At 42.4% G+C, this 24,893-nt stretch overlaps 1 protein-coding gene across 3 annotated transcripts; it reads right to left on the bottom strand.

Moving 5' to 3' along the window:
- Positions 1-10,333: 10,333 nt before the first annotated feature.
- LOC110717261 lies at positions 10,334-15,737 on the bottom strand. Of its 3 annotated transcripts, none has more exons than XM_021895921.1 (4): positions 14,272-15,737; positions 12,988-13,100; positions 12,606-12,903; positions 10,334-12,459 (listed from the first exon to the last, which is right to left on the bottom strand). In XM_021895921.1, exons 2-4 carry the CDS (start codon positions 13,090-13,092, stop codon positions 12,074-12,076), a joined length of 789 nt encoding a protein of 262 aa, XP_021751613.1. In that variant the 5' UTR covers positions 13,093-13,100; positions 14,272-15,737; the 3' UTR covers positions 10,334-12,073. The 3 variants fall into 3 exon arrangements, with proteins under 3 accessions (XP_021751613.1, XP_021751614.1, XP_021751612.1); XM_021895922.1 differs by having other exon boundaries at positions 10,334-12,226; positions 12,326-12,459; positions 12,988-15,737; XM_021895920.1 differs by having other exon boundaries at positions 12,988-15,737.
- Positions 15,738-24,893: the final 9,156 nt, after the last annotated feature.

Raw genomic sequence — 24,893 nt, forward strand, 5'->3', positions numbered from 1 at the left:
TAAACAAAGCCTAGCATGTTTCTATACACTTAAATAATTACCGAGTACGCGAACGTACCTTTAATATGATCTCAAAATCGCCACGACTACACGAAATCACTCACTTGGAAATCTCTTAAAATCCAAAATTACAAAGAGACATTAATACCTATTCAATATAAATTTCCAGCAACATATACACTCTTTCAATCACTTATAAACCCTCTAAAACAAGCTGAAAATTAATTAAAAACCCCTACTTTTATTCCCAATTAATGGGTAATTGAAAATCCTTTCAAGAAACATAATTCTAATATTTATATAAAAATTCCAGCTTTATAAAAACATGTAAAATTGCTGTAATTATGTTTAAAAACACTTATTTCAATAATTCCAACCAACTACAGTCAATTTCCATCAATATACATTAATTTAGAAACCTAGGGTTTTCAATTTGAGGCTTTTCAATTCAAAAAACTAAATCTGAAAAATTATACTTCCTCTGTTCTTTTTTACTGGACCTGTTTCTTTTATCACGGTTGCTTATGCAAAACTTTAACGAGCAATAACTTTAATTCTCCATAAGTAAATTATAAATGTTATATATTATGATAGTACTTATTGAGACAAATTCAAAAATATCCTACATAAATATGTTTTTCCTTACATATTATTCACAAAAGACGGTCAAAAGAGGGATGGTGAATAGTGTAAAAGTCAAAGCGGGTCAAGTAAAAAAGAATGTAGGAAGTACATAATAATCATAATCAAACATCATAAAAATCATTACAAAACCCAAAAATAACAATTAAATTAAGGCTAGATTAGAATTAAAACAAAAGAGTTTTTTTTTTGACTTTTTTTTAAAAATTATTTAAAAAATCCGCACCACACGACGAGGAGGGGGCTGCTGCCGCCCTCCATGCCGGCGGCTGCTAGCGGTGGTGGCCAACCGGTGGGAGGTGGAGGTGGTGGTGGCCGACCACCTTGTGTGTGCATATGGGGTGTGTAAAATAAAGGGGAGGGGGAAAAATTTAGGGAGAGAAAATAAGAGGAGAGAGAGGGAGAGAGTTTACCTTTCGGTATTCTCCACCTCGGGAAAGATCTAACTTGCTCATAAGATGGGTATTTATACCCAAAGGCGTCATTCGAAGGGCGCTTAACTAAGCATGCTGTGAATATGTTTGGCACTCAGAGGAAGCGGGATTTGACATATATGATTAGGGACACGATTAGAGACAAAGAAAAGAAGGGAGCCGCCAACAAGTTTTTAAGGAACTTGTAAACCGTTCACGGATCATTTAAAGGCAACCACAAAAAGGTACAATGATATACATCAACGATTGACCCGTGAAGGTTACACCCCATTCATAATCCATGAGATTACTAACTCCATATGGTTCAGAACCACAAAAGGAGGATCGAGGATGATGGTACGAAGTAAGTCATGGATTTACATTCGCCTGTATTGGCCTCTACTCGATTCTTATTGTAAAAAGTATTCCTGCGATCTCAAAAGCATGCAAACAAAGATTCAATTTGCTCCAAAATATTATTACGATAAATTGGTTGAATGTTAATGCAACATATAATTCTAAAATATTGTGATCACCTGATTAACAACAAGATTAAAAAGGAACCTAAACCGATTGTCCAAATTGTCTTATTAGGCGTTATATTCAATTACATATTCCCCTTAAACATGCAATATAGTGATCAACAATAAAACAATAGAATAACATCAATATTGGAAGAAATTCAACCATTAATCCAACAATTAATATATGACAATCATAACAAAAATTGTTAGAAATATAAGAGGAACAAAAGGAACATGGTTCCTTACTTTGATTGGGTTTGCTTGCAACTACAAAATAATAAACGCGTTAGTAACTTCAAGGAAAAATAATAATAATAATAATAATAATAATAATAATAATAATAATAATAATAATAATAATAATAATAATGAAAATTAATGCAAATGAAAGTAGAGTTGATTTGGGGCCAAACCCTAAAACAGTTCTACCTTTCACGTCTTGCTTTAAGTACGGAATTTCGAGTTAAGTATGGACTCTGGGGAGTGCTTAGGGGATATATTGTGAAAGAATAAGGAGGCTAGCATTTAGGATAGAGCAAAAGAGAGAGAAGAGAGAATGATTTGATGAATAAGAGGGAAAGAGAGAATTTTTTGGTGCTCGAAACTCAGAAATCAACCTCGTATTTATAGACAAAATATGAGGGGTGAAGCACGGAACCCTATAATCCAAGCGCCGCGAAAGAATTAAACCTAAAAATTGCCGTGACGCGGCAAATGTTACCGTGGCGCGGCAGAAATTGCCGTGTCGCGACATTTTGGTTTTCTGGAAAATCATCTAGGTTCATTTTTATCTTCAAATTTGCACTAAGCACGTGGTAAATTAGGCGCCGTTTCAGAGTTACGGACTTATTTCAGGCCTAGGGTTTTTTATTTATCAATCGGGATTAATTAATAAATAACACGAAATGAATTAAGAAGGGTTTGGACTAAAATGTGGATTGGACCGAGTTTAAATAAACATTTGGATTCATCTTTTGACTGATTTGCAGGCTATGTTTGACTAAATGTGGGTTTTAAAAACTCCCAAGATTAAATACTTGACCCGACCAATAATGGCGATGAAAGGTTGTTCATCATCGGGTTTGGTTTTGGGGATACATTTTTAGGTGTCTACAATACCCCCTCTCAAAACCCTCATAATCTTAATTTCCCTTTCTACCCTTAATGATCCATGTTCCTATTCAAACTAGTCATTTGAATTTCTTTAAATACCATTGACTTAAAATTTCTTTTTATAAAATAATATACCTCAAAGTTTCTAAATAATAAAATAAAATATTTCCAAAATAACTAAATGAATAAAAATAGACCTTAAATTAAAAATAAACCTTTTTAAATTAATAAAATAACACAAATAATTCATTTCAAATTATTTAAATGCTTCATAAAATAATAATTTAAATTAAAATACGTATAAAAATACGGGGTATTACAAAATCGGTCCAGTCCAAGATCGGTTTTTATAGGGTTTTGGACTGGACCTGACCAAAGACCGAAAAATTAAATTACTCAACCTGGGGACTGAATCGATTAATTCGGTCCAGTCAGATCCATTTTTTCTGTCCGGCCTGTTTTTTGAACACCCCTACAATTATATAATAGATTAATTTATTTTTGTAATCAAACTAAATACTCTCTGTTTTTGAATAATTAACATGGTGAAATATTTGGCACACATTAGATATACATGATTTCCGTGGTTGCCTATGGTGCGCACAAAGGGGTATGCCTTGGGGTGCTGCTGCTGTGTGGCGAGGGGCTGCTGTTGCAGGCTGATGGCTGGATGCGTGGCCTTAGGCTGCTGGAGTGCTTGTGCGTGCTGCTGGGCAGCGAGGCAGCAAGCCCTAGCCAGCCAGCTAATTGCTGCCAGCGCCAGCGAGCAGCTAGCATGGCGTGCCGCGCTAGGCGAGCATGCTAGCACCCAGCACCAGACGCAACACATGGGCTGCCTAACGGCCATGGTGCGCAACCCTCGTGTTTTGAGGGTGGGCTATTTTGCTTAAATTTTGGGCTATCGTTTTTGCAAAATTTTTCCGTTTTTAATTAATTTATTTATTTTAACGAGGTTAAACCTCGATTTTTCCGGCTCTTGCAAAATTTGGGTTAACCGGCTTAATTAAGTTGGATGCGGAATTCAATGGGAGCTTCGTTAATTGCATGATATAATTGCGTCTCAATCACACAAAATGTTAAAGAGCTTTAACTAGTTTTAATTAGGCATGTTAATTGGATTAACCACCTAAGTTAGTTACTAGTTCGCGCGCGTTATGCATTGTTATTTGTTTTTCTTTTTAAAATGCATGGCCCATTCACATATAGTGAATGGATGAATGGAAAATATATTGTTTCACAAGTTTCATGAAAATGGCAACTAGTGGAGCCCAATTAGGATAGTAAATACGGACTGCGATCCGTTATGTATTTTTGTAAATCTAATTAAGGTCTGCGTGCCGTTGAGTATTTTTGTACCTTAATATTTAGATTAATACTAGTTGTAGTAGCTAGTAATTTTATTTTGGCGAAAATGTCTCAAGATGGCGTTTCTAAGAAAACGAGCCAAGATGAAGACCCTTGAAGATTTGAAGATTTCAAGGGGTCATGCTAGTTGCCAAATGCATCTTATTTCATGTTTTTTATATATAATTGTTCTTATATATTTGAATGATATGTTAGGTGCATGTTTAGGATTTCAAATGTTGCGATGATTAATTGAGTTCACTTAAATCAACCAACATAGAAACCCTAGGTCCCTAAAATATTGAGCTTGTTTAGGGTAAAAATACCCCTAAGACACGTGGCCCTATAATGGCTTTCTAGGTGTCAAGTTCGCAACGGTCAACAAAGGCCCAATCCCTTTGCGACAGTGTCATTGTACCCTAATTGAGGTACAGCTCTTCCCTACTATAAATAGTAAGGGCATACCTCATTTATGGGGATCGAATCATTTTCCCAACCACCAACCAAACACAAATCCCCTTGCAAACGCTCTCAAATCGAGAAGCATTTATTGTCTTATCTCCTCATTAAGAAAGATACTAACTTAATCTTCGGAGGCGGAACACCCCAGCCCCAGCCGGAGTTTTCCGTTACTTGTGCAGGTACAGACAAAGGAAAGAGCATACTAGGAAATTGTAACTCTCCCGTAGGACACATAAAAAACCCCCAAAAATCTGGCGCCGTCTGTGGGGAGAGTACTTTCTAGATGACTTTAGAACCCGTACTGCCGGGTAAAGGTAGTCAACCTGCTGGTGAGGCTGAGGTCCACTCGGACCAAGATACAGTCAACAACTATGAGTTGAAACTTAGACAGCTGCCGATGGTTCTTTAAGAACCAAGCATACTTGTTCCAAAGACAAAAGGGAACGAGCAGAGTAGCAGGCACTCCCAAACCATCCCGTCAGGGGACCGCTTGGGTTAACTCCTGCTTCAGAAGGAGCCACCCCAGTCTCCAGGGACGAACTCATAAGCATGATGATGAGTTTCAAAGGGGAAATTAAAGGCCTTCTGGATAACATAGCCGGCCCCCGTAAGGGTCAGGCGGAAGATAGGCGTCCTGGAAAAAAGATGGCCCAGACAGTGAAAGGTAGAGCGTCTGCCCCACACCCGAAGTCAAAGGTGCCGGCTAGGCCCATTGATTTCTCAAAGATTCACACTCCCATGGATGGAGCCAGAAAACCCATCCGGCACATACAGCCGGATGGAACAAAGAAAGTATATTCTGATGCTCGGACGCTCATTCAGGATAAAAGGACTCATCAGCGCTCTGAGTCGGCATCAACCTCAACCTTTCGAGACATCTTCAATGTCACATTAGGGAGGCACTCGAGAACAAACAATGACAGCCGTACGACCGAGGTTTCCGCTCGATCCAGCCCTCATATCATCCAACCAGCATTGCATGGGACACCATACACGCCTTTTGGATCTCCATATTCACAGCCGGGTCTTTTCGGGGGGCAGCAACAGCCGCCTGTCCAGCCTATGGACTGGCAGCTCCGGCTGCTCAACCTTGGGGAACAGCCAACGGCGTGTTCCAGGGAAATCACCGAGATGGCCCAGCCGTCAAAAATTAAAAACGTGTTGGTGGGTGCCTATGACGGTACCACCAACCTGGAAGATCACCTCATGGCACACCAACCTGATGTATTTGCAGGGTTTGGATGATGCCTCATGGTGTAGGTGCTTCCCGGTAACATTGAAAGGGATTGCTCAACGTTGGTTTGGCAACCTCCCAGCTGGATGCATCAATAATTTTAGGACGTTGGCCTACTGGTTTACGTCCAACTTTTCTATGAATATTCCTGCCAAGAAAACAAGCCTTGATCTAGGGGCAATTTAGTAGGGAGATAAGGAAGGGCTCTGGTCATATGTCAGGCGGTTTAACCTGATGAGGATCCAAATCCATGGATTGTCTAATGACGTTGCCTACACTGATTTCTTTAAAGGCCTAAAAGACGGGTCAACTTTTAAGTTTGACTTGGTTAGGAAGAGGGTCTCTACTCTTCACGAGGCGCTTATGAAGGCGGAGGCTTACATTCAAGCAATGGAACTCTGTGCTGTGAAACTTCCAACGGATTATAAAAGACCCGAGAAAAAAGAGAATCGGCCTACCCATCCGGTCAAAAAGGAAGAAAATAAGAGAAAGGGGGTATGGGCAGCAGACTCATCCAGACAACCTTTCCAGAAAAGAAAGAGGTCGGATCCATATGTGCCAAAATATGAATTCAACAAGGATTGTGCCTCCATTCTCAAAGAAGTAAGGAACCGGTTGAATCTTGAAACACCGGCTCCCATGAAGAGTCCCGTGAGCGCCCGAGATAAGAGCAAATATTGCCTCTTTCATGAAGAAATTGGCCATGATACTGAGGGTTGTTTTAGTCTCAGGCGGCTCTTTGACCGGCTCGCTGATGAAGGGGCTCTCAAGTCCTATTTATCCAAGTCAAAGGGTGGTCCCAAAAAAGTAAAAGGACCACCCCCAAAGACACTGGCAAATAAATCGGATACGGATGAGGATACCATCCTAACCATATATAGCTGGTGGATTTGCGGGAGGTGGGCCTATCATCCGGGGGACGAAGGATAATATTAGGAAACTGGTTAACTCAGTGGATGAGGGCCAGTCGTCTAAGTATTCATTTCCAGAAGTTAACATCTCCGAGAAAGATAGAGGACATGTCAAGCGGCCTCATGATGACCCCATAGTCATCGAGTGCAAAATCGCCAATCAACGAGTTGGCCGAATCTTAATTGATACTAGGAGCTCATCTAACCTCATAAGCTACCGGTGCTTGGAAAAACTCAAGTACAAGCCCAGTAGCATGCATCTGGCCTCATACCCTCTTGTTGGTTTTGGGGGAGGAGTAGTACATCCGGTGGGCATGATTGATCTACCCATCCGGTTCGGAGAAAAGGGAAAGGGTCGGCACATGGTTGTCAAGTTTCTTGTTATAGGAGAACTGACTACCTACAACTTGATTATTGGCCGCCTAACCCTTAACTTCTCAAAAGAAGTCATCATCCAATCTCTAATGTTGATGAAGTTTGAAAGGGATGATGGCACAATCGGTTTCTTGAGTGGGGACCAAAAGATGGCGAGAGAGTATTACCTCTCGGACATCAAACCAACGCTTGACACAGGCGGTCAAGAGAAAGAAATAATTGAACTTGACGACTGTGATCAAAGCTCACCAGCTATTAAGAGAGCCGGTAAAAAGAGAAAGGCGGACCAAATGGCACCTATCAAGGAGAAACAATTGCAATCACTGTTAGGGGAGAGGCCAGACGGCCTTCGCCCACAACCGGCTAGAGAAATAATTGACATAGTCCTCGAAGACAGCCGGCCAGACAGAACCGTTAAGATTGGGACGGTTGCTTTTGAAAACTTGGGACCTGACTTGCTCCTTTTGCTGCAGGAATTCAAAGATGTGTTTGCCTTTGAAGTAGAAAAGATGCCGGGTGTAAGTCCGGATCTTGCTGTTCATAAACTTGATGTGGATCTTAAGAAGAAGCCGGTTAGGCAAAAGAAAAGGAACCATGGCGAGGAAAGGTCCAAGGCGGCAGCAACTGAGGTTAAGAAACTCTTAGATACTGGGTTCATCAAGCAATGCTACTACCCGGATTGGGTAGCCAATGTTGTCCTTGTGAAAAAGCCGAATGGAACCTGGCGGATGTGCGTAGATTACACAAACTTAAACAGGGCTTGTCCAAAAGATAGCTACCCGCTTCCAAAGATAGATCATTTCGTAGACTCTACAGCCGGCCATGCCCTGATGAGTTTTATGGATGCCTACTCCGGCTTCCATCAGATACCCTTGTGAAAGAAAGACCAAGAAAAGACGACTTTCATCACAGATCAAGGGCTATACTGCTACACGGTGATGTCGTTTGGGTTGTAGAATGCGCCTGCCACTTTCCAACGAATGATGAACTCGGTCTTTTATGATCAGATTGGAAGGAATGTGGAGGCGTACATCGATGACATGATAGTCAAGTCAAAACTACAGGCGGATCATCTAGCTGACCTCTGAGAAACCATCACCACCCTCAGGCGGCATAAAGTCATGTTAAACCCGAAAATATGCGTCTTTGGAGTTGAGTCTGGGAAGTTTCTCGGATTTTTTATTGATCAGAGAGGCATAGAGGCCAATCCGGACAAAGTAAAGGCGGTGATTGACATGTAGTCGCCTCGTACCGCCAAGGAGGCTCAAAAGCTTACCAGTTGCCTTGCGGCATTGGGGAGATTCCTTATCCGGTCAGGTGACAATGGCCTGTATTTCTTTCAAGCAATAAAAAAGAGGTCAAGGTTTAAATAGGGTGAAGAGGCTGAGGCGACATTTCAAAGGCTGAAACAACACTTGCATTCTTTACCAAGATTAGTGAGTCCCCTACCCCAAGAGGCTCTCTACATGTACTTAGCCGTCTCAGATCATTCCTTAAGTGTCGTTCTCCTTGCTGAGAGAGATGGCAACCAGCTCCCGGTCTACTTTATAAGCCATGTCCTCCCAAATGCTGAACTTCGCTATCCTATGATCGAAAAATTCGGTCTGGCTTTGTTCAAAGTAGTCAAGCGGTTGAAACCTTATTTCCTGGCTCATCTGGTTACCGTCTATACTGACCAACCGCTCAAAAGGCCTATGACCACTTTAGAGTCATCCAGAAGAATGATTAAATGGGCTGTGGAAATTAAAATTCTAGAAATCACTTTCGAACCTAGGTCGACAGTGAAGGGTTAGGTGTTTGTCGACTTCATTATTGAAATGACAATGCCGATACAGCCAGATAATACTGATCAAGTTTGGAAAGTTTATGTAGACGGGAGCTCTACTGTGAATGGTTGTGGGGCAGGCGTAATTTGTCATTCTCTAGAGGGGGACAATTACGAATATGCTCTACGATTCAAATTTCACGCTTTAAATAATGAAGCTGAATACGAGGCCCTGCTAGCCGGTATCCGCATGTGTAAGGCAGCCGGGGCAAGAAAAGTTGAAGCCTGTTCTGATTCTCAACTCATCGTTAGCCAGTACAACGGTGATTATGAGGCCACCCATCCGGTGACGATTAAGTATCTTCAGGCGGTCAAGGAGGAGGCTGGGGCATTTGATGAATTCAATCTAAGTCAAGTACCCAGGTCCGAGAATAATCAGGCGGATGCGCTATCAAAATTGGCATCATTCGCCACATGTGATACGCCTAGGTGAGTCTTTTGGGAAGTCATGGAAAAGAAAAGCAATGAACATGATCCCATTGGAGTTCTACATCGAAGCTACACTTGGATGGACCCCATCCAGGATTACTTGGTAGACGAAACTCTACCGGGTGTCTCATCAGAAGCGGCTGCTCTTAAAAGACGAGCATTAAGCTTCGTAATGCACAAAGGTGAACTCTTTTGGAAGGGTTACCTGCAGCCACTATTCAAATGTGTTACCCCGACAAGGGGAAAGGAAATACTAGAACATCTGCATGCCGACTTCTGTGGATCACACATTGGCGGGAAGACTCTTGCCAAAAGAGCCAGGCGGCAGGGATACTTTTGGCCCACTCTCGAGACAGATGCATAAGATCTGGTAAAAAGATGTGACAAGTGCCAGAAGTTTGGCCTGCTGATCCGACAGCCGGCCACTGATTTAACGGCTATTCACAGCCCTATTCCCTTTGCCAAATGGGGCATGGACATTTTGGGGCCATACACTCCAGCCCCAGGCGACAAAAGATACATTTTAGTGGCTGTTGATTACTTCACAAAGTGGGTTGAGGCCGAGGCGGTAAAGGGCATCAAAACTAAGGATGTCATCTCCTTCATCTGGAGAAATGTCATCACCCGGTTCGGAGTACCTATGTCAATGGTCTTTGACAATGGCCCCCAGTTCGAAACACCTGTCCTAAAGACTTGGTTGCAAGATCAAGGGATTTCCCATTACTTTGCATCCGTTGGCCGTCCTCAAGCAAACGGTCAGGTTGAAGCTTTTAACAAGCTCATCTCAGGCGGTATAAAGAAGAAGATTGAAAAAGCAGGCAGTCTTTGGGCAGAGGAATTGACTCATGTTCTTTGGTCTATCAGAACCACTGAGAAGGGGTCAACCAGTGAAACTCCATTTCTTATGGCATATGGCATAGAGGCGGTGCTTCCCATTGAATTATATGAGCCAACACTTCGAATCATGTTACATGATGAAGAGGCAAATTGGGAAGCCATGCGCCTGTCTTTGGATACGCTTCCTGAAAGAAGGGGCAATGCCACCTTGCGTCATGAAATCTACCGCCTGCGAATGATGAGGGACTACAACAAAAGGGTGCGCAAACGCCCCCTCAAAGTTGGAGATTTTGTTTTACGAAAGCTTGAGGCAACCGATAGGGCGAACGAACAAGGGAAACTAACCCCAAACAGGGAAGGACCCTACCGGATTTTTGAAGAAGTTAAAAACGACACATACCGCCTGGAAACCCCAGACAGCATGCGGCTGCCTCGGACCTAGAATGTAGATAACTTGAAAAAGTACTACTTCTAAGGAATTTGTAATTTTTTGTAAATAGTATTGAAATGTGAAAGCATATAGTTTCCATTCATACAATTGTATTAGCACCTGTCTAGTGCAAAAACACAGACAGAAGAACACTTATTAAAAACCACTGCTCCAAAAAGAGCAGTCATCCGGCGACACCCATCCGGGTGAAATCGTTGAAGAGAACAGCTCCCTTCCGGGTGGTACATTGTTCTAGCGATCAAATGACTTAAACGGCATTTACTTAAAAGAAACTCGCAGCCGTTAGAAATGATCCTTCGCATCTAGGATTCATCAGCAAGGACCCAAAAGTGGTCCATCCGGCAAAGTAAAAATCCTAGTGGGTTAATGCAATCGGGTTTTATCTAAAAGCCAACCAAACGGTTTTTGCAACCCATTCGGCTGCCTGTTTACCGTTGGATTAAACAGTTGGCCATTTCAGGGGCATTTTATTGTACCAGCCGGAATAGGAGTAGATCAACCATTGATCACCCATCCGGCTGCCAATGAAACGGTTGCTTGTTTACCGTTGGAGTAAACAGTCGGCCATTTCAGGCGCATTTTATTGTACCAGCCGGAATAGAAGTAGATCAACCATTGATCACCCATCCGGCTGCCAATGAAACGACTGCCTGTTTACCGTTGGAGTACACAGTTAGCCATTTTAGGGGCATATCATGGTACCATCGCTTCATCCGGCGAAAAATAGAACGACTGCTCATTTACCGTTGGAATAAATAAACAACCATTCTACTTTGAAAGAATATTAACCAGACGAGTAGTTAAAGCTTTGTAATACTTGTAGAAATTGTATAAATAAAAATTAAATGCAATAGAGAGAATATAAAATAGCAAAACCGACTACGTCGGCCAGTAAATTACAAAAATTTTCAAATGTTAACCGGACCCTTGTCTGAGCAAAGTACATTGATGACCACGGCACGCAGGCCGGTAAAAGAAGTTATATATAAAAAAAAAGAGAGATTCATTGCTGCTCCTGTTGCTGTTGTTGCTCCGGCTACTGCTGCTCCTGCACCTGCTCCTGAGCCGGCTCTTGAGTCTGCGCCTGCTGCTCACCCTTTTGTTGCTCTTCTTCGACCAAACCGGCCTACTCCTTGAAGGAAGCAGGCGGGTCCAGTCCAAGGACCTTGGCATCATATACCTCTGAGGCATACTTATACCTAAGGTCGAATAACTCGTAGTCATAGTTCGGGTGTATGAGCCCCCAGGCAAGCTTCATGCGCTCCTCAATGTCGGTCTCGTCCTCAGCAATTAGGCGGCGTTGTTCTTTTTGAAGCTCTTCTTTATGAGCCGCCTGACTAGAAGCAAGTTCATTTTTGAGCCGATTGATGTCAGCGCGAAGGTCGACGTTTTCCTTGTCATCTCCTTCCAAAGCCTTGAGATCGGCTTGGAGATTTTTGACCTTCAGATCTAGCTCATCCGCCCTCGCCTTTTCCGCCTCAGCAGCCTCAATAGTTTGCTTCAGCAATTCCTCCTATTCCAACTCTCGCCGTTTATTTTCCATGTCATATTTAATGGCATTGTATTGGGAAACATCAATGAGCTCAAATGCCCGTCTCTGGGCATCCCTTACCTCCTCTTGCTTCTTGCGCAAGGGGACCTGAAGCCCGTCAACTCTCAGCATCACCTGTGATATCAGCCGGTAGAGGAATGTTAGAATTATTTTCAAACAACTAAAGCGGCAAACAAAGAAATTACAAGAAGGTGATGCATCCGGTAAAATTACTTCAGCCAGGAGAGAAGTGATCCGGTCAATGTTGACTGTATGCACAGCCGACACAACCTCTTTCTCGGTCCGGGTTAGGGTCCAGATCATCCTCTTGGCATACTGTTGATAGTTGGGCCGACTGGAGGTAGCATCTGAATTAGAGATTTATCTGTCAGGTGTTGGGCATACGCCGCGCCAATATTCTGACGGCTGCCAGAAGAATCCCCGGATTGGCAAGCTTGGGTCTTTACTCGCATAGGCCCAAGCGGCTAGGGGGGATCAAAGGAAAAAGTCATACCTTTATCGAACTGTGGGGTAGTATCACCCCCAGCCGCGTTTGAGCCAGTACCCGTTTGAGTCTGGCCAGCCGGAGTCACCGGCTCCTTTATACCCTCATCCACCACTTCAATTGTGGGAACAATTCCACTAAGGCTCTTGCCTGCAGTGGTGGGCCTACCTCCTGCAGGCGGTTTAGGAATAGACTTAGCTGGCGGGGGAACCCGCATCTTCAGTGCCTTAGCAGCAGGCAAAGGAATGTCCCCCGCCGGTCTTTTGACCATCTTAGATAACGAGCGAGGAACAACTTTGTTCCCGGCCTGCAAATATACAAGACCAACCGGTTAATGTCAACAACGGCATACATATGCTACAACCGGTGAAGTAGATGAAATAAATGTTACCCCGCCGTCTTTAGCCGCCAGCTGCAACTTTTTCTTCTCAATTTGCTCCTTCCGAAGCAGAGCGGCTGAGTTAACCGGTGTTTTTTCTTTTGGTATCTTCTCCATCGCAACTTCTGCAAAAACAAAAGAAGAATGGTTAATATGCAATATAAAGTACCAATATCAGGCGGCAAAGGCCGGTGAATAATAAAAACCTACTCTTAGGAAGCATGGTGCTAAGGTGGGTATTTATTGTATCTACGCAGCTGGCGATTAAGTTGAGGAGATGGTGAAGAAACGACATAAAATTTGCTCTTCCAGCTACTCCATTTGGACGGTTTGTCCAACATCATCATATATTCCGGGTGCGTGGTTAGAGTATACCATGCATTCCACCCACCCGGCGCCCTGCTGAGATAATGCATGTGTGCAAAGGATTCCCAGCTTGGTTTGACCTCTTGCATCTCGCAGGCGGCAATGTATCCAAGAATGTTGACCCATAAGTTAGGAGTCAACTGCCATACACCCAAGTCATACCCCCTTAGTATGGCTTTAATGCAGTGGTAAAGGGGGAAACGGAGGCCGGCTGTGAACGCCGCCTCATAGCAGCCGAAGTAGTTGTCGGCATTGTCTACGTCGTCGGTCCAAACGACGCTTACCTCTACAGACGGGACAACCACTTCCCAGTCCTCCCCTACAGGCTTCTTCTCCAAGAAAGTAGGTAGTGTTGCATTTAGAGTAACCACATCCCTGGCGGATATGGTCATGTCAATAGGGTCGCCTGTAGCCGGCCACTTATAGGCGTCCTCATCAATAGGGGCAGCCGTTCCAGGAGACTCCTCATCTGAGTCGAACCCCTCGTCATCTGATCCTTCACCGGATTCTCGGCATTAGAACCAGAGCTACCTAATATGCTATCACCCGGTGTGCTAGGTTCACTCGGGGAGTCCTGCGGAGTATTTTCATTTAGAACCCTCTCAAACGGTCCCTCCATCTGATCATCATCTAAATGGTCAGCCGGATCTACGGCTGTGTCATCAGACTTGTAGTCCGGATCTACTGCCGTCCATCTAATCCGAGCCATTCTGTTCTGCACATGAATAGAAACGGTCGGATTCGAAGTAGGAGAAGGTTGTCCCAAGCACCCCCAGATGGCAGTCCCAGTCCTAGACTCAGCCGTCCCTGGTGACCGGCTGACCACTGTCGTAGGCTGTGCCGTGTTTATATTGGTGGAGTCCATGTCCTAACTCTATATGCACAGCCGAAAAATAAAGGGAAAAGAATTACTAAGGATACAGACGGTACCTTAGAATTTGAAGCTTGGTATGTGGAAATGGGCTTGAAGTCACCTCAGGCGGAGAACTCCACGAATGTGTTTTAAGCTGAAAAGACACAAGCACAAGTTAGCCGGTTATTCATAAGCTCAGTCAAAGAGACCACAGACGGCATTTACCGCCTGTGATTGTTTAGATCTAGCTAGATTATTGTAAAGCTCTCTATGATACCCCACACGGTATTCAGCGAGCTAGGTCAGAAGTACCCCAGACGGTATAAGACCGGATGGGGGTTATGACTTGCATTTTTGTAAAGGCTAGCTAGATTATTGTAAAAGTCTCTATGATACCCCATACGGTATTCAGCGAGCTAGGTCAGAATTACCCCAGACGGTATAAGACCAGATGGGGGTTATTACTTGCATTTTTGTAAAGGCTAGCTAGATTATTGTAAAGCTCTCTATGATACCCCAGACGGTATTCAGTGAGCTAGGTCAGAAGTACCCCAGACGGTATAAGATCGGATGGGGGGTTATGACTTTCATTTTTGTAAACTTAGCAAGATAACTTGTAAAGTTCACTAAATAATACCCCAAACGATATTCAGTGAGCTAGGTTAGAAGTATCCCCAAACGGTATAAAACCGGATGGGGGTGGGGAAAATAAGCATTGGTTAAAATAGTAAAAAGAAATGTAAGGCTCACTCCATGATACCCCAGACGGTATCAAAGAAGTTGGGGCAGAGGTACCCTATTTGGTAAAAATACCGGATGTAGGAGCTGCAAACAACATTTAAAGTCAACCATACCCCAAACGGTAAAATACCGGATGAGGGTATAGTAAGACCTGTTTCAAAAAGGCCTGTTCAAACAATACCCAGACGGTGAGTCGTTCAAACAATACCCAGACGGTGAGTCACCGGACGGGGGTGCATTGAATGCACCTTAAAATTTGAAAAGGTCATGAAAAGACAAGGATGATGACCCAACCGGCTTTAAAACCGGTTGGGGTTTTTGAAATCATCACTTAACAAAACAAATACCCAGGCAGTGTAATACCGGATGGGGATGCTTTAAAAGCCTTGTTATTTGAAAGAAAAAAGAAAAAAGGTAGTCTAAACTTGGAAATGGGTCTAGACCTCCCAGGTGGCTTACCACCTGGATGGGGAAAACATTCAACAAATCCTCAAAAAGAAAGAAGTAAAAGAGAATGAAGAAAAAGATCTGGCACCTTAGAAAAATTGCAGAGAAATTACCCAACCGGTAGCCGTATGTACTTGATCTCACAAGGCCGGATGCAAGAAAACTAGAAGGAAATTAGCAGCCAGTATCAGAGCACTCAAGAAATTTTTTTAAAAATATGCAAAGTGTGGAGAAGAGAGAGAGAGTGTCTCTCATTTATAGAGAAAGAGCAGAAGGCGAAACGATGCCTTCTGCCCTAAAAACTTAAAATTTGAAAAAAGGAGGGAAGAAGACGAACCGTCTCCTCCCATGCATCTGACACTTGTCACAGGTGACACGTGGACATGCCACGTCACACCTGTGAGGGGCAGATGTTTAGGGTAAAAATACCCCTAAGACACGTGGCCCTATAATGGCTTGCCACGTGTCAAGTTCGTAATGGTCAGCAAAGGCCCAATCCCTTTGCGACACGTGTCATTGTACCCTAATTAAGGTACAGCTCTTCCCTACTATAAATAGTAAGGGCAGACCTCATTTATGGGGATCGAATCATTTTCCCAACCACCAACCAAACACAAATCCCCTTGCAAACGCTCTCAAATCGAGAAGCATTTATTGTCTTATCTCCTCATTAAGAAAGATACAAACTTAATCTTCGGAGGCGGAACACCCCAGCCCCAGCCAGAGTTTTCCGTTACTTGTGCAGGTACAGGAAAAGGAAGGAGCATACTAGGAAATTGTAACTCTCCCATAGGACACATAAAAAACCCCCACACAGAGCTAAAATATGCCATTTTAAGAACAACACTTACCGAACTAATGCCCGTATGTGATGGGCTACGCCAAAGCGAGGCATCACTACCTCCCTAAGAATGTAAGGTATACTAGGTATACGAGTTATTCTTGGTTAAGCTCGACGATATCAGTAAAGAGTCCTTTGATGTCGTGGAAAAAGAGATAAGACGTCAAGGATGCATTAGATGCGACGTTTTATCAAACCAAGATTAAGATTGAAAATTTGCATGAATGCTTTTAAATTTCAGACAAGCCAAATCATGCTTAATCACTTTTTGATTTTTGGGATCTTTGAATCATTTTATTCTCGCCAAAAGGGACAAATTATTAATGCGTGGAAAAATGCTCAATAAGATTGAAAATTTGCATGAATGCTTTTAAATTTCAGACTTATTGGTTTATGAATGGTTTTTCATTTCAAATTCTTTCAATTGTAGAACCATGTCTGCAAGTAACTCAAACAACAATTCTAGGTGCCCGGAACTCCCCGACAAGTTGGCTTTTAGCCTCAACTTGGTCAAATTCAAGGAGTGGGAGGAGAAACTCTGGAAAACTCTTCGGAATTGTTCCTTGGAGTACACTCTTGATACTCCCATTCCAAGCTTCTTCTCTAAGGGGATCAATAATTAATTCCAATGGAATATTCCGTAGAAAAAATAAGAAATTCCGACGGATTTTAATTCCGTCGGAAATTTCCGACGGATTTCCGCAGATTGTTAAAAATTTTCGAAAATTTCCGACGGAATAAAAATCCTTCGGAATTTCTGATTTTTTCGACGGAAATATGTGTCCGTCGGAAACAGTCCGTCGGAAATCGGCCTATTTCTAGTAGTGTTCTTAACCGAGCTACTTCCTATGGATCAACCGAAAGGCCCCTCAGACTAAGAAGGAGGGAGTTCAAGAAAAAGGCAAAGATTCGTTGCTTCTATTGTGGTGGGGAAGGCCACTACAAACGAGAATGCAAGATCTTTCGCAAGGATGAGGAGGAGAGGAATGTTCCGACTACCTCAGGTATCTTCCTTAAACACTTGTGCATTAAGCAAATCATAGGTATTAGATATCAAATATGACTCACTTTAGTAAGACAAATCAAAATTTCATCACCTTCACCATCGACTATAGTAGATATGGTTATGTCTACCTTATGTCGAATAAATCTGAATCCTTTGAGAAATTCAAAGAATTTCAGAGTGAAGTTGAAAATCAACTTGGCAAGAAGATTAAAGCACTTCGATCGGATCGAGGTGGCGAATATTTGAGCCAGGAATTCGACGATCACTTGAAAGAAAATAGTATTCTTTGAGCTGACACCTCCTGAAACTCCTCAAGGGAACGGAGTATCCGAAAGGAGAAATCGAACCTTTTTAGACATGGTTCGATCAATGATGGGTCTTAGTGAACTTCCTATCTCTTTTTGGGGACATGCGCTACTAACTGCGGCACTAACACTAAACCGTGCTCCATCAAAAGCTACAAAAAGACTACACATGAATTATGGAATAAGAAACCTCTAATGTTGTCTTTTCTTAAGATTTGGGGTTGCGAAGCATATGTCAAGCGATTAATTTCGGACAAGCTTCACCCGAAATCAGACAAGTGTTTCTTTGTGGGCTACCCAAAAGAAACCAAAGGGTATTACTTCTACAATAAATCCGAGAACAAAGTGTTTATTGCTCGTGATGGTGTCTTTTTGGAGAAGGAACACCTTTCCAAAATGACAAGTGGGAGGAAAATCGAACTCAACGAAGTTCGAGAGGACGAGCAACAGTGTCAACCTTATAAAACTGACAATCAAAATGCTTTAGAAGCAGTTGATAAGATTGGTCAGAATCAAACAGACAATGTAAATGCTCAACCTATTACCCTTCGTAGGTTGCAACGGCCAAGATCTCAACCAGACAGATACCTTGATATTGTCTTAACCAAAGATTAGGACATCCTAGTCATGGATGGAGATGAGCTAGCGACATACAAACAAGCTATGACGAGCCCCAACTCTGCTAAATGGAAAGAGACCATGAAATCTGAGATGGACTCCATGTCTGAAAATCAAGTCTAGGACTTGGTAAATTTGCCCGAAGGTTACACACCCATCGGTTGCTAATGGATTTTCAAATTGAAAATAGACAAATATGGAAATTTATCAATATACAAAGTTAGACAGGTGGCAAAAGGTTACAGGAAAATCCATGGGATTGATTATAATGAAACCTTTTCCCCAGTCGCAATGCTTAAGTCCGTCCGGATCATCCTAGCAATTGCTGCATATTACGATTACAAAATATGGCAAATAGACGTCAAAACCGCCTTCCTTAATGGGATTTTGGAAAAAACTGTGTATATGACACAACCGGAAGGTTTTGTTGATCCATGCGATGCTGGAAAAGTATGCAAGCTTAAGAAGTCCATTTATGGACTGAAGCAGGCAAACAGAAGTTAGAATCTGCGATTTGATTGGAATCTGCGATTTAATGAAGCCATCAGCAAGTTTGGTTTTATCAAGAATATGGATGAGTCTTGTGTTTACAAGAAGGTCAGTGGGAGTGACATCGCATTCCTAGTCCTATATGTCGATGACATATTGCTCATTGGAAACAACACAAAATTATTAGAGTCCGTAAAGAGCTGGCTGGGAAAGTGTTTTTTCAATGTAGGACTTAGGAGAGGCACAATACATATTGGGCATCAAGATCTATAGGGATAAATATAAGAGGATGATTGGATTGAGCCAGAGCACTTACATTGATAAAGTACTGGCCCGATTCAGCATGGAGAATGCCAAGAGAGGGCACTTACCCATGTCCCATGGCGTAACTCTCAGCAAGAAACAGTGTCCACAGACACCTGTTGAGCGGGAGAGAATGAATCAGATTTCATATGCTTTACTAATCGGATCGATCATGTATGCCATGATATGTACTAGGCCTGATGTATCGTACGCCTTAAGTGCTACGAGCCGATACCAATCAGACCCAGGAGAGGCGCATTGGACTCATCCAAGAATATCCTAAAGTACCTAAAAAATAACAAGGATAAATTCCTTGTCTATGGTGGCCATGAAGACTTGATTGTTGAAGGTTACACTAACGCTAGCTTCCAGACTGACAGAGATGACCTCAAGTGTTTAGTTGGAAGAGTGCCAAGCAAAGCACTACTGCAGATTCTACAACTGAAGCCGAATACTTGGCAGCTTTGGAAGCCGCTAAGGAGGCAGTTTGGATTCGTAAGTTCGTTAGTAAACTTGGTGTTGTACCCTCCATCAAGGGTCCAATAGATCTCTATTGTGACAAGGGAATGGAAATCCGAAGGTGAAATCAGAATTTGTAAGATCGGGACGGATGAGAATGTGGCCGATCCTTTGACTAAACCTCTACCTCAAGTGAAGCACAACAAACACGTCGAGGCAATGAGAATCAAGCACGTTGGAGATTGGATTTGAATTCCCTATACATATGTTTTAATTAAACTAGACGTCTTAATGTAAAACACTATGTAGAAACCATTCATTTTTTGAGTAATCAATTTTTATGAATTACTATTCACTCCATTGGTATTTAATTGTGGTTTAGAATTAAATAATGAGTCCATTCGATTTCTGAGAATATTCAAAACAGGGTATCAAGACCATGTCCTGGATAAAGAAATACTTATTAAGTGAACATTGAATATATAAATCGAAAATTATCCCTAATCGAGGTCATTTAACTGATGGACGATCAATGACCACCAGAGATTAGTGTGTAGTATGATCTACATCACCGTTTCTTGTGTTGTAAGGACACAGTAGTCATAAATCATTTGCAAAGGTGCTAGTTTGGAACCGCACCGGATTGACCTATGAGAGTACTTTAAGAGATTTAAAAAAGTCATAAGTACATTTCTCATTATAACTATTGGAACCTATTTCCTCGACCATGAGTATTGGGAAGTTCTCTTGTTTGAGTACTAGTCTCTTTGATGTTTTCTAACGTCTGCCGTAACTGGGGACTATAATGGGAACACTCGGGAGATTAGGTCCTCATAGTAAGAAAGGCTTACAGTACAAGACTGCGAATGTCCCCCTACTAACAATAGGGAATATGTCTATGTTTTTTACAAGGCCGCTAAAAGAGAGAGACAGTGAAAATGCATGGTCGTGCTCAGATGGATTTTAGAAAGCATCTGCTTATTGACAGTCGAACTCGAAGATCGAGAAACACTTCTGGACGTAATAAGGATGACGAATATTCTTACCTTATAGTTCATGAAGAGACATTAAGTGACATAGGATATGGGCCATACACTATATGCACACTTGTCTTGACTGAACCCTTCGGGTCGAACCCAAACGAACTGCCGATCCGAATCGACGAATTTATCCGGAGGATTTGATGAGTCACTAGAGTATAACGAACACAGACGTCGGATATCGAGCCTAGGGCGTTGAGATCGAGCGTCGCAAAATCAACAAGGAACAAGTTCGAGCAAAGTCGTAGCATCACATTGGCCTAGCCATGTTGTTGCTAGGCTAGCTTGAGCTAGCACAGCACCATCGCAACACCATGGGTGTGCGTGTGTGCGTGCATCGCTAGCACAGCACCATCGCAGCACCATGGGTGTGCGTGTGTGCGTGCATCGCTTAGCACAGCACCATCGCAGCACCATGCTTGTGCGTGTGTGCGTGCATCGCTAGCACAACACCATCGCAGCACGCCACGCACTAGCTAGCAAGCTAGCTGGTATGTGTGTGTGTGTGCGTGCGTATGCCTTCGCATGGGAGCACCAAGCACGGCTTAATAGGCCTCGCCTAGCAGCAGCAGCATGCATGGCTCGCTAGAAGCACGCATGCGCTTGCTAGGCTGTGCGTGCTTGCTGTGCTACGCTGGCTGGCTGGCTAGCAAGGCAGGCTTCCTAGCCTTGGTGCTAGGCGCCAACTAGCAGCCTTGGTAGCCAAGGCAGGCTGCCAGCTTGCTTATGCCTTGATGCCGGTTTGGAGAAGTGGGGACCAAGGCTCGGAGCCATCCCTTGGGGAGCAAGGCAATGGTCCCCTTTGGTGATGGTCCTAACCTAACCTCTCCTCTCCATGTGCCACTTGTTGATTGTTGATTGCATTATCTTTTAATTAATTTTTTATTTAAATAAATTATTTAGAAATGCAAACTATCCCACATTGATCATGAATGGGAGTGGAAGTTGCATTTCCCTATAAATACCCCATGATTGGGAATTTGGAAATCAACTTGAGTAGAACTCAAAAGGGCATCTCTTATTGTTGAGAAAACCTTTAAATTCGTAATTCTCTAGTTTTATATTTGGTCAAGTCTCGACTAACCCTCGAGACGAAGATCGTTTGGGTCGGGTTGTGGGTACGAGCCTTTTGAGGCCGTCACGCTTGTGAGGCTTTAAGCTTCGAAGTAAGAGCTCGATTTACGAGCGAAGCACGCTTCAAGGGTATTACTTCTTTATTCCTTCTGTTAATTATTGTTTAATTATTTTTATGCATGCTTTATTGCTTTAATTATTTGGGCGGGTCTTGGGCGGGTTTCTCTTCCGCGTAGCGTTGGACGTTACGAAACCCAACATATTAACGCATAATTAATATTATAGCTTAATCTTGACTAAACCCTCCGGGTCACACCTTATCGAGTAACCGAAATGAAACGACAAATTAATCCGAAGGATTAAATGAGTCATTAGAGTAATACGAATATAGAAGTTGGATTCCGAGCTTGAAGCGTCGAAAACCGAGCGTCCTAAGTTGAGTCGAATTTAGGAATTGACGAGACGAGAAATCAAGCAAACAACAAGTCATCGCACGAGAAAATCCTAGCCTCGAAGTGGCCTAGCTAATCGAGGGCTATGATGGCTAGTCATAGCCAGCCATGTGTGCAAGGCAAGGCCTGCAAAGGGCCAGCTGCACATGCTAGGCATGGCAACAGCAAGCCTGCACCATCGCAAGCAAGGCCAGTAGCACATGCTAGCTGAGTCTTGCGCGTAAGGTAGTAGCATGCTGGGTTGCGCCTAGCAAGAGCATCGTATCAGCAGCACAAGCACGCTAGGCGTGTGTGTGTTGGGGGCATTGCGTGGTGGGGTGCGCCTAGCACAAGCATTGAAGCAACAGCTAGCTAGCGAATGCTAGCGATAGCAGCATAACATCAGCTAGCTTGAAAGAGCTTGTGGTAGTAGTGCCAGCACGCCCAGCAGTAGCCCGCATGCATGCGAGGCACACTTGTTGGGCTGCACACACACGCAACCAGCCAGCAGGCCCAGCCTAGGGGCCAGGTCGCCAGCGATGCAACCTTGGCGCTAAAGGCAGGCCACGTCAGCTGGATAATGCGTGTGGGGCGTGTGGCTGTGGGATTGCTTGGGGAGCAAGGGGAGGGTGGTCCCCCCCTTGTGAACCTCACCTAACCTTTTGCTCTCCACTTGATACTTATTGTTTGTTGATTAATTTGCATTTTAATTTGATTTTTGAATTAAATTAAATTGAATAAAATGCATTTTACCAACTCTTCCACATTTATGGGAGATTGGAATTCAAGGGCTCCCTTCCCTATAAATACCAATCATTTGGCATTAGGAAGGGACACTTGAGTTGTGAACTTTAAGGGATCTCCAAGAAGAGAAAACTTTAGCTCTAATACTCTAAGTTCTTTTGCTCTAGCCCCGACTAAACTTCGGGGTTGGGGCTTTTCAGGACGGGTCTTTAGGGTGAGCGCTGTTGGAGGTTTGCGCATTTGCAGAGATTTACACTTTCGAGTTCGAGCTCTAAAAGGAGCGAAGCACGCATTAAGGGTATGATCGTCTTTCTATCTCTCTTTGTTAATTAATTATGTGATTGTTAATTTATATGCATGTTTCGTTACTTTAATTTGTGTGCGGATTTTCGGAGGGTTTCATTCCGTGTAGTGTTGGATACTACGAAACCCAACAATTTTGTCTTTATAGATTTTGGGATTTTCATATGCCTCTAACCTTAATTCTTCTAGTTGAAGCAACAGTAATTTCCTTTCATATCCAGCAAGGTCATAGTCTAAATTACATTGCTTTACTGACCAAAAAGACTTGTGCTCAATTTGCACAGGTAATTGACATGCTTTACCAAAAACAAGTCTAAATGGAGACATTCCTAAAGGAGTTTTATATGCAGTTCTATATGCCCACAATGCATCACCTAATCGAATACTCTAATCTCTCTTATTAGGATTAACCATTTGCTCAAGAATCGATTTTATTTCCCTGTTAGAAATCTTAGCCTGCCCACTAGTTTGAGGGTGATATGCAGTAGCAACTCTATAGGTTACATGATATTTCTCTAAAAGCGCACCAAAGGTTTTGTTGCAAAAATGAGTCCCTCTATCACTTATGATGGCTTTAAGCATGCCAAATTTATTAAAATATGACTCTTAACAAATTTAACACAGCCTTCGTCTCTACCCATTTAGATACATAATCAGCAGCAAGAATGATATAAACATTACTAAAAGAAGAAGGAAAAGGGCCCATAAAATCTATACCCCAAACATCAAATATTTCACAAATAAGGATACCAGATTGAGGCATTTCATTTCTTTTAAACAAATTTCCAGTCTTTTGACAACGTTCATAAGATTTACAAAACAAATATGCATCTTTGTAAATAGTAGGACAATATAAACCACATCCAAGTACCTTATGAGCAGTCCTTTGAGGTCCAAAATGTCTTCCACTTTCAGGATTATGACTAAAAGTAAGAATGAAAGCATATTCAGGTTTGTCTACACATCTCCTAATCATTTGGTCAGAACATGATTTCCACAAATATGGATCATCCCACATATAATATTTAGAATCAGATTTAATATTATTCTTTTGAGCTTTAGTGAGTGTAGGGGGAAATGTTCCAGTCACTAGATAATTAACACTATTAGCATACCAAGGAGTGTCAACACTATATAAAGATGCAAGCTCCTCATCGAAAAAAAATTCAGTTAGTAATGGACAATCCTCTCTGGGTACAATTCTACTTAGAAGGTCGGCAACTTGGTTTTCAACACCCTTTTTATCTCTAATTTCCAAGTTAAATTCATGTAATTGAAGCATCCACCTAAGCAACTTAGGTGTTGAGTGACTCTTCTTTAACAAGTATTAAAGAGCCGCATGATCAGAATAAACAATCACATGAGTGCCAAGTAAGTAAGGCCTAAATTTCTCTAAAGCAAAAACAACCTCATACATCTCTTTTTCAGTTACAGTGTAATTGCATTGGGCAGAATCAAGTGATATAGAAGCATAATGGATCACATAAGACTCTTTACCTTTCTTTTGCCCTAGGACTACTCCTACAATTTTATAACTAGCATCACAAATGATTTCAAAAGGCAAAGACCAATCAGGGGGTCTAATCACTGGAGCACTTGTCAATTTTTCTTTTAAAAGCCTTATTGCATTCATCATTAAAGTAAAAAACAACATCTTTAGCAAGCAAAGCACATAAAGGTAAAGCGATTTTAGAGAAATTTTTGATAAAGCGTGTCTATAAAAGCCAGCATGTCCTAAAAATGATCTAACTTCACGAACACATGTAGGATAACGTAAAGAACTAATGACATCAATTTTAGCTTTATCAACCTCTAAATCTTTGGCAATAACAATATGACCAAGAACTACACCTTGTTTAACCATAAAATGACATTTTTTAAAACTCAAACAAGGTTAG

The sequence above is a fragment of the Chenopodium quinoa genome, unplaced genomic scaffold, assembly GCF_001683475.1.
Source record: "Chenopodium quinoa cultivar QQ74 unplaced genomic scaffold, ASM168347v1, whole genome shotgun sequence".
Classification (NCBI taxonomy): Eukaryota; Viridiplantae; Streptophyta; class Magnoliopsida; order Caryophyllales; family Amaranthaceae; genus Chenopodium; species Chenopodium quinoa.

Bases quoted from the DNA above. Each gene is read 5' to 3' on its own strand.
- LOC110717261 (XM_021895921.1), bottom strand. From the start codon at position 13,092: ATGGAGAAGATACCAAAAGAAAAAACACCGGTTAACTCAGCCGCTCTG. The intron at 12,904-12,987 runs GTAACATTTATT...GTATATTTGCAG, and splicing joins TGGCGGCTAAAGACGGCGGG to GCCGGGAACAAAGTTGTTCC. The intron at 12,460-12,605 runs GTATGACTTTTT...TCTCTAATTCAG, and splicing joins TACCCCACAGTTCGATAAAG to ATGCTACCTCCAGTCGGCCC.